This window comes from Centruroides sculpturatus, unplaced genomic scaffold, assembly GCF_000671375.1.
Source record: "Centruroides sculpturatus isolate CEXI.00-Female unplaced genomic scaffold, Cexi_2.0 scaffold1306, whole genome shotgun sequence".
Lineage (NCBI taxonomy): Eukaryota > Metazoa > Arthropoda > Arachnida > Scorpiones > Buthidae > Centruroides > Centruroides sculpturatus.
The window spans coordinates 11,919-27,742 of record NW_019385576.1 but is presented as its reverse complement, the minus strand read 5'-3'; the positions used below and the strand labels follow the sequence as shown (position 1 = coordinate 27,742).

At 33.5% G+C, this 15,824-nt stretch overlaps 2 protein-coding genes across 7 annotated transcripts in view; one reads left to right on the top strand and one right to left on the bottom strand.

Annotated features, from left to right (window-relative positions):
- The window catches only part of LOC111640270, a 45,436-nt gene extending 32,217 nt beyond the window's left edge, over nt 1-13,219 (bottom strand). For 2 of the 6 annotated variants that reach the window (XM_023386275.1, XM_023386273.1), the window contains exons 1-3: nt 13,085-13,218; nt 6,839-6,990; nt 6,671-6,742 (exon numbers count right to left, since the gene is read on the bottom strand). In XM_023386275.1, the coding sequence (XP_023242043.1) occupies nt 6,671-6,742; nt 6,839-6,905 (139 nt within the window). In that variant the 5' untranslated portion in view covers nt 6,906-6,990; nt 13,085-13,218. Of the gene's footprint in view, nt 1-6,670; nt 6,743-6,838; nt 6,991-13,084 lie in introns of those variants that run through there. The other 4 variants (XM_023386269.1, XM_023386270.1, XM_023386272.1 and 1 more) reach the window with 4 other exon arrangements.
- A 194-nt stretch (nt 13,220-13,413) lies between these two features.
- The window catches only part of LOC111640275 (protein O-mannosyltransferase 1-like), an 8,903-nt gene continuing 6,492 nt past the window's right edge, over nt 13,414-15,824 (top strand). The window contains exon 1 of the mRNA XM_023386276.1: nt 13,414-13,517. The gene's annotated coding sequence lies outside the window, so the exon portion shown is untranslated. The remainder of the gene's footprint in view (nt 13,518-15,824) is intronic.

Sequence of the window (15,824 nt, the reverse complement as noted above, 5' to 3'; positions counted from 1 at the left end):
TGGGCACGAGTTATGTTCGTTACACCACTGTTTAGAGTATAGGTTATATGAATTTAACATGATCTAGTCTACACGTTACATTTCTGCATATACAGAAACTCTTCACTTAACATCATCAATAATATAAAAAGCCATTCAAAATTCCAGCATAATTCTTTAATAACATAAGAATGTTTTCAAACGCATTAAGCATCCATCTTCAGTTATTTCTCTAAAATCGAATGCAGAATTCGAAAAATTATGCAAGCAAAATTTCAAATAAATGGTTATACAAATATTAAAAAGTGACACGTTATTAATAAAAGCACTACACATAAAAAAATTTCCGTATGTTTAAAATAATAAATAAATAAATAAATTATTTATCAAGAGCCATCTTAAGCTTAAGCCTTTATATAGAACTAAGCCACTTCATCACAAAAAGATTTCCAAGTGGACGAAAGCCCATCGGCATCCGTATAGTTAATGCATTGTGTGCTCTTCTGTGCCCTGTGAATTTCCAATTTTTCCAGATACATTACTGCATGTTTAGATCTAGTGGCTTTTATGATAGAAACCTGGTCCCAGAAAACTGTGATTGCTTGGCATAACTGGCAAGGACTGTACTGTCGATGGTTTTGTTCACCGATAGCTTATGCTCATTGATTCTTTTCTTCAAATTTCTTAACGTTGCCCCTATATACACTAAGTTAGAGTTGAATCTATGATCTCTTAGTGGTATTGAGTATATTCCTGTTAAAGAGTTACGTTCATAAGTTCCCTTGTCATTCCTTAATAACCTGTATATAGTGAGATTACGTCGATAAATTATTTGTAAGTTCCTATTTTTAGAAATCCTCTTAAGAAACAATTTCAGGAAGGGTATGTAATGGAGGACCACTTTTTCTTTTTGGCAGTTTTCCTTTTGCTTATGTGTAAATAAACACCACTCTTCCCATTGTGAAGAAGTGTCTTGGCAATCTACAAGCCCGGAAGAAAGGAAACATCAACGTCTACTTTCACTGGATTAAAGGTTATTCAGGGAGTGCGGGGAATGATAGGGCTGATCTTCTCGCTCGTTGTGCATTCGCAAAATCTAATAGCTGCACCTACAACAAGATAAGTAGTAAGCATCTGAACAATCTTATCCACAACATCATTCTAAAGACTTGGCAAGTCAGGTGGGACAACGGTTCTACTGGGAGGCTTACCCACTGCTTCCTTCCTTGCCCCACTGACAGCATGCTTCATCCAAGATATCCCACATTTCAGTTGACACAGCTCCTAACTGGTCACGGAAACCTGAACACGTACCTAAAAAGGTTTCTCAATAAAACGGACGGGCTCTGTGACTGCGATTTGAAGGAGGAGGAAGATCCTGAGCACATAATCTTCTTCTGCCCACACTACTCTACGCAACGCAAGGAGTTAATTCGTACCATCAAGGACAACGGCTTCCACTGGCCCTGTATGCTTAAGGACTTGATTTCTGACAAGAAAAACTTTTCAGCGATAAAAAGATTTGCTACAGGTATCAGGAAGCTCGACTAGTCCCACTCTGCAATCTATGATCACCCTCAACTGACCATCTAGAAGTTCATCGTCTCCTCTCTCTGTATGTGTCAACTGTGTAATCTAGAGTATATTGCTTTAATGGTTCATTCTGTAATAAATTGGATAAGCTGTTCTATATGTTCCGCAGTTTTATGTTTTACACCAAACAGCTTCATCTGTTTCCTCTGTTAATGTACTCCTGCTAACTGAAGTTAATTTGTTTAATAGCTTTGCTTGTAATCTGTTATACATGTTTACATTGTCGCACCTTTTCAGTTGTGTTGTACCCATCCGGCTCATTCTGTATTGTTTATTGTCCACACTGTATTAATTTTCTTTTAAATATAGGCGATGCAAGGTGCCAGTGGGTCCCATGACCCACCTTCCCTCACTTCCCACTATCCTATCACACTTACCCCCTCCTTCAGCCCCTCCATACTCTGAACTTCTTCTACCCTATCTTCACTTCCTTCTTACCACAGGCTATACGTCCGAGTTCGGCCCTGTCTCTTTCCTAATGCTGCTTATGTGTAAGATTACTATCTTTCTTAATGAGAGCTTCTATTCTTTTTCTTCTGTAGCCATGCTTTAAGGCTGTTCTTCGGATATATTGTAATTCCTTAACAGTGTCACAAACGTCTGTGCAATGTGTGTGCTCTCCTTATCCAAGAGTGAAACACTGCCATTTTGATATGCTCTGGATCTGCTGAATTCTTAGGGATAATGATGGGGAGAGATGTCAGTTTATAATATATACTGGTTTGGATTTCCCCTTCTACGTGTGTTATAGTTAGATCCAAGAAATTAACGGTAATATTACTTTGTTGCTCTAATTCCAAGGTTAAACCATATGGGTTACTGTTTATTAGATCTATAAAACATTTGGTGCTGCGATTATCCTTCTACAAAATAAAGATGTCGTCAACATATCTCACGTATACCAGTATATCCTGTTGTAACGAAGGGAGGATACTGTTTTCTAGATTACGGAGTACCAACTCTCAGAGTACTTACGACATGGGGCTACCCATTGGTAACCCCCGTCCCTGTAGATAAGTTTTATTCTCAAACTCAAAGAAAGACGTGTGACAAATCAAGTCCGCTAACTCCAAAATCTGCCTGTGGTATTTGAAAGCGTTGTTAACATTACTGAATAAAAAGTCTCTCAGGGCACAAAAGTATGGAGGCAGCTTGATTGACGGGTATAATGCCTTATTATCGATAAAGGTGAAACCTGCATATTCCTTTGTATAAATTTAACTAGTTGTTTTTCTATTCTGAAAGTTGGAGCATTACATTTTTCTACCACAGAGTGTATTTGCAAACCAGATTTATGGGTTTTCCCGAAGGCAAAAATTCTTGGCGTCCTGGGAGCCTGTAAAGACGCAGGCCTCATCTCCAGATAATTGGCTAAAGGAGTAAGGGTAAATCTCCTCACCCTTTGTTGTAAGGTCTCCAAGTAATTACCCAGGGCAAGAATACACTCTGTGCTGTAGAAGTACTCATGTAGCTTTTTTCTATAAGAGCTCCGTTTGATGAGTATAACACCCTTTGATTTATCAGCCTTTATGAGAACTATATCGTGTTTTTGGAGTCATTCCTTCATTTCTTTAATGTGCCTTTGGAAAAGTAAAGTGGTCCTGTTAGTACATTGCTCCTTTTTGGCATATAATCTTGTTTTCCATTTGCAATACTCTTGCGAAGTTACATTCATATCTTTTATGAGTATCTCAACGTTCGGTATAAGGCTCTCCGGTCATAACGATGGTGTCGGTGCAAAAGAAGGGCCGTATTCCAAGGTGTTTATCAAGCATTGGTTAGGAACAATGTTGTCCCAAGTCGTTAAATATATTTCTTTTTTCACTCGTGGTTTAATATTCTGGCACTTAAACAGCCATTTTAGCTTTTTAACGTATGTGCATTTCAATCTTGTTTCTAAAGAATGTTCCAAATTGATCACTCTACTGTTAAGGTCTTCTAGAATAGCCTGTCCCTCCTTCCCTCCTTATATAGATCATTTTCCAATTTTATGGTACCACGCAGTAGTCTATAAAAACGTCGTCTTGCTATTCTAATGAGGCACAAAAACTTCAACTTAGGTAACAAACTGAGTGTTTCTCAACGGGGGCGATATCGCCCCCATGTGGGTGTTTTTTTCATGTTGAGGGGGCGATTAGTAACAATTTATATTTTGGGGGCGAAAAACAATTTTCTGGGCGATATAGTAAAACATTATATTAAGAATAATTAGATATTTTATTCGTTATATCGTACAATAATTAAACAAATAACATTATACTAGTCACTTGTCTGTTCAATGCAGTACGAATTTGGCGTTACTCTTGTCCCTTGGCATCGGAATTTTGAAGTAAAGGGAGCGATACTATGTAATGGTTTTATTGAAGGGGCGATTATTCGTTAGAGGTTGAGAAACACTGTTCTATAGGAAGGCTAATTCGATGGATTGACATCGGGAAAACTCCGTATAAATGACATTGCTTAAGAAATTCGAACTTCATTCTCATCTTGCATAATTTAATGATCATTTTCCTATAAGCTTTGGCTGGCTCAGCCATTAAAGGAACAAATAAATATATACTTGCTTATTGGAGACTAAAGTTAATAATAGAAAAAAAAAATTTGAATGGTTTTTTTTTTTGTGGAAGTGTTTCTTAATCTAGACCCAATTTTGGTTGGCTAAATCCTCTCTAATTCTGACTTTGCATAACTCAGACAAAATTTTTTCAAAAACTTGTACTCTAATTTAAAATTTCTTGACAGTAGAAGAATTGTAACAAAATTATAATTAAAGCTGATTGTATCCTGTTTGGTTATGTACATCATTTCCAGCAAATGAAATTATAAATTTAATGCTTTTTCTATGTGAAAATCTTTTTCCAAACATTCTAAAAAACAGAAGCAGGATAGAACCAAACAGTTTTGTGTTAGAATCCTATTCAATCATTCTACTTACATATTGTTGAAAATTTTAAAAGTCAAATGAACTTCTTAGCAAATACTGGAGGAAATATAATTCATCACACATCAAATTTAATAGTCATTTGGTTTATTTGTGCTTAACCAAACATTCCCTTCATAAACACCTTTGCGAACAAAAATACGACATTGATAATAAAAAACACCATTGCCCTTTCAACTGTTGCCACCAAACCGGAAATCACAGATGATCTACAAAATGCCTGTCTGATCAGGCTATCACACTGTACTGATCAGCTCAGAAACATGGGAGACTCTGAAATATATAAAGCGGGATTACATAACACATGCATCAACTCTAAGGATGCAGTCAGCATCTCTCATGCATGAAAATTTTGTTATGAGGGAACACACCCCCATAACTGACCTTGATTTGTATATATTTCACCAGTATTCAATGTTTCGCAAGCTTGATTTTACATGTGCTTAACCATCATTTCAGCACGAGAGTAATGTTCTATTTTTAATATTAACATTGCTGTTCTAAAGTTTGAATCGCATTCGTTCAGTTTCTTGTTCCATTTCACACGTATTTGAATTCCTCATAACTGTAGCCTGAGGAAGACCCCCCTGATAGGTCGAAAACATTCACTATTTTGTAAACACGTATCACTGGAGTTTCAAAAGGTTTTGTGTGAATTTAAAAATCAAATTTGCTAATTTTCTTCAAATTTTTACTTAAATTTTTAGAATATGTAAGAACGCCGATTGGGGAAAGTTTTTATTCCCTTCTGTAGGGATGGTCTAAGGTCTATGTATATGTGGGTGGTGGTTTTGAGGAGGCAGCAAAACCAAGTGTTTCACACAGAAAACTGTTTTTTCTTGTCGAAAATGCTTACGTATTTTTTTTAGCAAAGGTCCTTAAGTTCAGAACTTCAGATTATTTTCAGAGAGAATCTGGTCCTACGCTGGAGGGGCCCCGTGACAGTGTCAAATGAAAAGTTCAAGATATGAAGTGACAGTACACGAAAGATGAAAGTAAACATGACAGCTGAAGGCAAATGAACACAACAAGTAGTCTAGTAGAAGCTCTCCATTTGTTCTTGAAATTGGAGTTTTTATCTGTTTTTCGTGACTGAATCGTTGATAATTAAACGGACTTTTCTTCTGTGCTTTCTAATTGGTCTCCCACCTGTCTCCAGGTGTAAATGGAGCTTCGTATAGTTCGCAGGAAAGGTCGAATGGAGATGGTTTATCCGACACCATCTTTTAGACTCTGATCGCATTTAATCGTTGACTATGAAACCTGTGCTCATTTTGATATTTTGCTAGTTTTGTTTTACTTACTAAACTGCAACTTAAGTTTTAAATTTAAAATTTTTATTTTTCTATTTCTAAAATTTTGCTTTTTCCTCTACTCTTTATGAGCGTCAACGTCAAAGTCTGGTGTCGCCGATTCGACACTTATATACCTTTTTTATCTCGAGATTTAACTTAACAAATTTTTACATATATTTTCTTTTTTAGGGGGCTATTTCCAAGGCCTCACAAATATTAATAAATTCTTGCTTCAAAATTCTGAACCATATGTTAATTAGTTAGTAGAATTTAATAGGATTCTAACACAAAAACTGTTTTGTTCTATCTTTTTTAATTTTTGAGAATTTTAGGAAAAGAATTTTTCCAAAGAAAAAGCATTACATCTTTAACACTATCTGCTAGAGATCAATGTGCATAACCAGAGGCTACAAACAACCTTAATAAATGTTTTTGATATCCGAAAGTCTCTGTGATATTGAGCATTATATTACTAAGTAATGAAAGAAATTAATGAAGTTATATATTGCCATCTTGAAATTTTTTGAGCTCATTTCCTGTAATAATAAATTCAACAGTGTATTTATACACCTTCTACTGCACACCGGATTGTATAAAATAAATATGATGTACTTGAACCTATAACCGATGTGTATCGGTTATAGGTTCAAGTACGTCATATTTATTTCAACAGTATAACCTACTAATGTAATGCTCAAGTAGAATTTCTATATAACAGTAGTCATAATAAATAACTCCACTAACTCAGACTTTCATAAACTCAGATAATATTTACCACCTATTAGTCAAGTTAACAGTGGTTTACTGTATTGCTTAATAAGCAATACAGTAAACCACATTTATTAGTAAAAAATTTTCTTACTCAAATCACTCTCTTGTATAAAACTTTCAGTCTCTACAACAGTTGATAATTTGCTTGAATTATCGTCAGTACCTGAAATTATTCAAATATGTTATTATTATATAATCTTAAAAATAAAAGTAAAATATTTTAATTGTAATATTAATATTACAACAAAATATATATTACTTTTTACGATAAACTCTTTAGTGACGACAGGTACGGATGTCGAAGGAAGTTTTTCGATAGAATCCATTAAATTATCAACGAAAACTTTCGAGTGAAATCTGGATTCAGAATGTTTCAATCTAAGTAGCAGTTTTTTGCATTGAATTAGCCATCTAAAGAATGTAAAAAAAAATATATTTGTTATATGATTATGTAGTAAAGTGTAAAGCATAATAATTCATACTTTGATACTAAAAGCATATTGTCTACAGAAAAGGCATTCTTATGAAAAAAATATTGCTTAAAGTATGGAAGATAGACTTCTGGTGTAAGGTTATAACATGTTCATACTATCTTTCCAGGATTGTATACATAACTTGTAATGGTATAGTCAGTGCAGTAGCGTGGGTGTCAGCTGCCCGGATCGGAGGAAAATTTTACCGGCTCCTTAAAAGACTAAAATTCAGTTTTGTCACAGAATAAGTAATGAAAAATTCCATGCTCATTTCAATCGGTCTGAATCGTAAGTGTGACAAAAGTATGAAATGAAATGGTTCAAATTTTTACAAGATATTATTATTATTTATTGTGAAATTTTGCCGCCCCCTAAAAGTGCTGCCCAGGGCGGGCCGCTCCTGCCGCCCCACAACACTACACCACTGGGTATAGTCATGTCATGTCACTGCATAAACAGATGATTATGAGAGTTATACAAAGTAAAAATGTTATTCATAGAATTTTTAGAATTTAAAAATTACAACAGCAGAAGTTATTAGTTTTGCATTGAGTTATTTGCATCAGTGAGAGCCATTGACAAACACTATTACAAAAACTGTAGTACTCATTGTGTTCATGATTCCTTCAGAAGTTGATATTTTCCATATTACACTAACTGTCATACAGTACTTAAATTAATCTTCTTCCTGACTATACTAAACCTATCAATGCTTCCTTCAAAGGTATACACAACAAACACCAGACTTCTTTCCACTTAATCCCCTCCATTCTCTCTAAAATTTCTATCTCATCATGCAGAACAAAATGTCTTTTCATATGGAGTAGAAATGCTCTTTGGTGGGATCAAAGCATCAATGATGATGCTCACTACAGTGATTTAAGAAATACAAAGGTGGCAATCAGTCAAGTGTAATTACAAATATATTCAAGTGATTAGAAGGTTCTGACACAATTTGACAAAACAGTACATAAAAAATGTACTCCTATAACCTACAATCAGTGTGTCATAAAATAACAAAAGAAAAAGTTCACCACAAATGTTTTCGAACTGCTGTGATTTCTTCTTCAGGTGTAAAACGGAATTTCTGATGGATCAGAGTGAACGGTTTAGAAAATTCAAGAAACATTCAAAGGTGTTATATGAAGCATATGTGTGTTCGTATGGTTGACATAACATAACACTTAAAGTTCGAAGTTCATCAATGCCTGCAAGCCAGCGACAGAACCAACTCATCTTTAAAATTGATGCAGTTGTCATTGAGGGTTGATTTATAGATGTGAATGGCCTCTAGCCACTTAAAGTGCTCCACGTGTGACATAGTGTGGACGAGCTTTGCCTGGTGGAAGGCCGCCACAATGTCCAGATCGGTGGTGTATGGGGTGAGGGCAGTGGTATTTCTCTTATGATGTATGTCTGCTATATGCTCCTGTACTTTGACCTCCAAGAAGCGTTTGGTGGATCTGATGTAAACAAGGTCCCTAACAAATCTGTTGTCCCTAATGGGAATACTATACATGCCAGGGAGTCTGTTCTGGTTGGGGGGTCTTTTCCATTGTGTATGCCACAGTACATATGCCACAGACTCTTCAATCAGAATTTTTGAACTTCAGAAGTCTCCAACCGTCAACTAAAATTCAAAACTATAAAACAAGTATACCTTCTTAGTGTGAAGGTCTCAAAATCTTTAACAAGTAAAAGAATTTACCTTTTTAAATTTTAATTAACTTGAAATGTGTTTTAATGTTTTTGCTTTCCACTCTCTTATCTGAAATTACAACATCACCTAGTGAATCCTCTGGGTGATCTTGTTACTTTGGATAAAGGAATTGATGGTATTGTAATATCTTCTCCTCTTTATGTCTTAGGAGCAGTTACATATTGGTATCCATAAGTACTACACATGAAACCAATATCCAGCAAGAAACAACTAAAACTGATGATGAGTGTTCAACACAAGTGAAAATATTTGCTTTTGTAGATTTTTGTAGTTTCTTGCTGGATATTGGTTTTGTGTGTAGTGCTTATTTACATAAACCCAGTTTGAGTCATTGAATTCATTGGCATCCATTCGTACATAATCAATTTTCTCATTTTATTGAATAACTAGTAATCTAAATTTACTGATTATTCAATAAAATGATGAAATTGATGATAAGTAAACTCACAAAGATGTTGTTCCGGTTTTGTGAGTTTAGTTAAATATTCACATCACTCCACCAATGTAATGTTCCAGTACAAAACATTTTACTTTTAATTTAGTCTGTATGCATTGGGTTTGATGGACTGCTATACTACCCAATGAAGGCCCCTAAATGGGGCTGAAAATGTTTGTGTGATTAGTAAATATAGAGCTGGAGTAGATACTGAGGTTTCTATGTGAGTTATACACAGTATATTAACCAGTCAATTGCTTTCATTTTTTCCCCAGAAATATAAAAGGCAAAAACCTCTCTTATGGCAAAATTCTGAATGTCCCTGCAATGGAATGTACAGTATAAAAATGAATCAGTACAGTACAGCAAGAATAAAGTTTTAACATAAAAAAATTTTTTATTATAGCCTCATGTTAACTTAATTTTAATTTTATTTAGCAGCTTATGTATACAAAGTTGATTCATCTAGTGATCATTAACATAATTTTAATAAACAGTCAATAATAAACAACTGAAGAGGGGCAGGAGGTCCAAAATGCATTTCCTTGTATAATAAAGTTGGAGTAATCAATTACTGGTGTGTTTCTTATATAATTTGTTCTCTTAAACAAAATTTATGCTTATCATTAAAGGATATATCAGGAGAATAAGTAGCTGTTAAACAACAAAAGAAAAAAATTATTTTCTAGCAAATTTTACAAATATAGAAGTGAATGACATTATAACTATTCACACAATAAACAACCTAAATAAATTTACTTAATGAAGCCAATAATTTTCTTTTAGGTACAATTATTCACACAACATTCTTCTCAACCACTTCCTGATCTTGTAAAATGCATCGTAATCATTAAAACTTTCTTCTAAATATTTTCTCACTATGCTTAAATGAAACAGTGCATCTTTATGAAAAACGGGTCAATTTTTGAACAATTGTCATTTCTTCATCTTTCCCCGTTCACTTTCTTTCAATCATATTGTATATGTTAACAAATCTCAAGAAATACCGTAGTGTAGAGAGTCCTGTTGCTTCTTTTTTCGATGTTCAAATATTTGCATTGATTTAAATTCTCTTTACATAACTGTCTTCTATAATATTAACAAAATGAAGTATTTTAAATACCAACCGCCGAGTGAGCAAGCCTGCCCATTAGTTGCCGGTCTCAAGCCCAGTAAATGATGAGGTTGGTGTCAGTTAGGGCATTCAACCATAAGACTTATATGCCAAAACCAAATAGAATAATAGATAAACATTGAATATACAAGAGTTTGCGTGTACCTAGCAAGTGATGGACACCCACATTGCCCGAAAACTGCAAGAACTGGAGCTTGGGTTACCAAACCAAGGACAGGTTTGGATAAAGAAGTTAGTTCTATGAAGAAAAAGAGAAGGGTATTTCATGTTAGAATGAGAACATTAAACATTGAGACAATAACTGGAAAGAACAGAGCCAGTGAACTTGATGCCATAAAATAGGCCGAGAATCTTATGCCTGCAGAAAACTAGATGGAAAGGAGGTAAAGCAAGGGAACTGAGGAATGCCTGTAAACTGTTCTTTGGAGGAACAGATAAAAAAGGGATGAATAGAATAGGTATTATAGTCAACAAGGAGTTAAGAAATGATGTTTGTGATGTAATCAGAAGTAGTAACAGGATCATGAATGTTAAGCTGGAGATAGGATGTTTTGTCACAATATAACACCAAAAATTAACAGGAGGTCCAATGTTATCAACGAGACAAAGTTAGAATTATTACGAAAAATTCTAAGAATGGTATAAGTTTGAGATCTTTGTCGTCATATTTAGTCATTCCTGTAAACAAGTCAACCCTTTCACATATATTTACACTTCCAAATGGCTACAGTAGGCCTATAAGAAGTTACACATCATCTCAATTGTTTGACACTATCTCTGACTTTGCTTCAGCTTTCAAACTGGTCCTTTATAGGAAACAAACATCCTCCAAGCATCTTGAATGACAGATTTGTGCACAACAAAAGAATTGTTCACTAGGCCTATGCAATTAACAGTCAGTTTTGACAAGTAATTTTTTATACGAACAGAAATTATAATTACTGCATTTATACTTTTAGGACACAAAAATATCATTAGATGTTAATAAACAATTTTTTATTACAGGAACTTATTTATTACATATCACTTTTCCCCACCATTTTTTTACAGAGTCTATGAAATAAGAATGTAAACTCATTTCACTCATTACATACATCATTTTAATGTTTTTCCAATTAAAACTAATATCTTTATAATTGTGGGATGACCTTAAAATAATCATGAAACATTGAAATTTGTGGAAATATTTGTGTCATCTTCAGCTCTTCTCATTTATTTTCATGTTTGATTAAAGTACATCTGCACATTAAAGGTTACATATTTTTTTTTATCTATAAACTCACATATTTTTTAAGGTTTTAATCTAACCTCAGAAAAGTATACATTACATTGATTAACTATTTTATGCTAGTTGATCATTTGAATACAGGTTTATATAAAAAAAGTAATTAAAGGTACAAAGAATCATATCTGAAAGGATCAAGGAATAATCCCTGATTCCCACCTTCCATATTTTTAAATAAAAGCTTTAAACATTAAGTAGAGTGAACATAAATACACCAAATAGTATTCTAGGTGTGGTGTGAGATATCTGTCAAAGAATATCTAGATACTTTATTTAACAAATAATAATAAACCTTATAAATCCAGTGATAAAACTTTCATGATGCTAACATATTCAGTATGACAGACTCTCTTCGGGCTGAAACCATTGATAGTCTCTCAGTAAAACCAAAAACATTAGCGTCATTAAAGTTTCTTCACTGGGTTTATGAGGTTTTTTACTTGTCAGAAAATATCTCAACAACAAAGTCAATACACAATATCAATCTGATATAATGTAGCTTATCAGATCTACACCATTATCTGTTACATTTTGTGCAATGCTATCTTAGTCATTTCAAAGTCTGAACTTCAAGGATTCAATAAATAATTTATTTCGGGAGCATTGCAAAACAGAATTAGTTATCGGGTTCAGTTTGTTTGTTTGTTAACTTATGGCAACGCATCACTTAGGCGATCTGCCAAAGGGGAATGCCTGAGAGGTCTTTTTAAGGGAAAATGGCCCCTATTTAGGCGTTACAGACGTAGAGAAAACCCGGAAAACTCCACATGGCTGGCCCATCCAAGCGAGGCGCAAACCCATGACCGAACTCCCAGTGTTCAGGGTACGAAGACCGCTCGGCCACTGGTGGGCTCTATCAGGTTCAGATTTAATGCCTTCCAGCCAGTGACAATTTTTGAATCTTATAATATGGTTTATTTTTTCCTATTCAAAAATTTTAATCAATATTTTTATGGTTTATTTTTTCCTATTCAAAAATTTTAATCAATATTTTTTAATTACAAATTGTGTATTTTCAATATTTTATTTGTATATAAATCATTTGAAGTATAATTTCCAAGTATTTTAAATAATTTAAATTTAAAATTCATGTCTGTAAGACTTAAAAATTTCAATTTTAACCAATAACTGGGTACTTTGTAAAGCATTCAATTATTGTTTAATGAGAAAACAATAACAATGTAAAAAATACATTTTTTAAAAATATTAAAATAATTGTGCAAAATTTTAATTGATTAAAATATATATATATAGAAGTTTGTTTAAAAAATATGTTTTTATCAATCACGTGTTATTCACGTGCCATTTTCATTTTAAATTATTCATTTTATTCCCCACGACAGAACTCGTATTTGAAGAAAATTAAATAATAAATTCAAATATTTTTTATGTAAAATAAATGAATTCTTAAAGACTTTATTAATTATAAATTTAATAATCTAAGAAAAATACTTACATATTCTTCGCTATTTAATTATTCTTCAGAGATGATGATGAAAACAAATGTACCGAAATTGAATTCTTTGTTCGGAGTAATTTACGAACACGCGATTCCTTATTCTGCAACTAGAGGCGTTCAGTTACTTACTCCGAATGCCAAATATGTTCGCAGTTAGTTCATTTATATAAAGATGAAGCACTAGTTAAAATTATTAATTAATTATTTATTATAGGAATTGATAAATTTTGTCTTATATTTATACTAAATGAAAAAAATAAAACATTATTTATAAAATTATGTACATATTTTACGTGGATAGTTTTTAGAACTAACATGGAATATCCCGAGCACAAAGTATAGTGTTCGAGTGTTATTGATAAAGGTCGAGTATTATATTATATGAAAGAAATATAAGAAAGTTTTAAATTATAATTAAGTGCCATGTGAGGTATAATTAATATATAATTATCAAATTATTTAACTTTAAAAATAAATTATATTTTATTAATTACTTCAAATTACGATGCTTTAAGATAAGTATTTTGCTAATAAAATGCGTTAAAAAGGTTCGATTCAAGAAAAGTTAGGGGCAAATATCATTAAAAAGGGGGGGGGGAATAAAGGTTCGCGGTTTTCTAACACTTTTCGTCTTATGGGTATTAAGAGGTCCTTTTTCTTAGAAAGCCCTTTCTGAGTTCGGGCAGGCTTACAATGGGCCGGCTGGGCGACAAGGGACGGGTCAGACATAACCGATTACCCCTGAAAAACAAACTATATGAAATAACCTGTCGAAAGGCCCGATACAGGCATCGGTGCATACTAAATTACAAATAAAAATAATAATATACTGAATATTGTACTGTAAAAGTATAAAATAATTTATATTGTTAATTTAAATAATGGCTAGGGGCTCCCCTAATGGCCGTTTTTGGCATACCGTGACAGAAACCATATTTTTCAGTTTTATACAGTAGATAATTATTATTTATGTTCTTTATTTGTTTCTAAACTGTAATTATTAAGATTTCTATAATAATTTCCTCCATACCATATTTATATATACTTCCATGATGTACGAGTCACTTAGATTTTACAAATACGTGAGCCGTTCACAGCCCGGCACACGTATTTGTATAATCTAAGTGACTCGTACAACATGGAATTCATATAAAACGGAATAATCAATAGTGTTATAGGGGGGTCGACTGTACTTCAAAAGTCTAGTTAATGATACCTATTTTTTAAAGGTGCAAACATAATTGATGTTTTAGTGATCGTTTTTTTTTTTTTAAATAAACTACAACTACCCCTATTGTTATTACGTATACAGAAGTCAGGCTATAAGGCTAAATAATTACTAAGAAATTTGGCAAGAGGCAGACCATCGTGGCTCGATGGCCTAGTTTTCTATTTCACTTATTTAGTTATTATTGCAGGCTACAGAATTCTCTTTTCAAACTAATTCCGTTAAGGTTGGCTAAAATACCAAATTGCCTTCTCTCGGTATATGTCTAAATTGTCACGTATTGAAGACTCCTCTCCATTATGTTACAATATGGGTATATACCGGACATAAGCGTTGTGTCATCTGTTATGATATTTTACTATAGAAAAAAAAAGGTTTTATATTTTTAACTACTATTAAAATGGCAAAAAGCTTAATTTTGAGGGTAGGAATGAGTTTTATAAAAAAAATTCTAAATGCTAATAACGAGTAAAATCGTCATTAAGTCCGACCTTACTGGAGATACTCACGACACCCTTTATCATCCTACCCCCTTAGAGCTTCAACCATCAAAATTTAATAGCGTAAATCCCCCTAATAAACAGACCTCCTGACAAAATTTCAGAAATTTTCGACAGAAAACACAGGAATTATTAAGCTTCAAAGAGGATGAACAAAATCGTGCCCCAAACACATACACATAACCCTGTAAGATCTAACAGAGCCCTTTTTTAGCAAGTATATCATGGGTTCGGCCAGGCCCACAGTGGGACGGCTGGGTGATGAGGAACGGTGCTCGATTACCCCAAAATTTCCTAGGGTTTTCGATCTGTCCGATTCGATCCCGGTAAGATCCTTACGCTTAGAGCAATGGGCTCTGAACTTTAGTTAATATTGTCAAATACAAACTGTCACTTTTCAAATTCAAACTATTAATACAATAATAGTAAACTAAGTGATTATTTTGTTTAACTGTAAAAGTATTTTTAATAATAAATTAACATTCCCTCACATTTAAGGTAGTTTTTCGGTTATTTTTGAACACTCAAAAGTTTCCAGTTTTATATCAAGTACAGTATAAAACATTAGTTTATTCCATACACTGTATGTGACACAATGAAGAATAGAACGTTGACCCGCTGATAATTTACCTATTACAGGATGCACTATCATGTGTAATTGTCTCTTGTCTTTTTCTACTTCGAGTTCTACACGATTTCACTTGCAGCGGGTCATAAGGTACAGTACATCAGCCAAGCATCTAACAAATTATCATCGTCGTCACCCGTTGATAATACACACTTAAAACTTCTGTAAACAGTAAAGATCTTCGAAGACTTTTTTTTAAGAAATATTTCTACAAATTTGCGAATCTTGATAACTTTTTCTTACGTGTAAAAATAAAAACAATGCCTTAAGTGTCATCAATCTTTTAAAAAATACAGTCGACCCCCCCCTATAACACGGTAGATACGTTCCGTTCTTTATGAATCTATTTTGTATGAGTCCTTGCCAATCACAGCCCGGCAC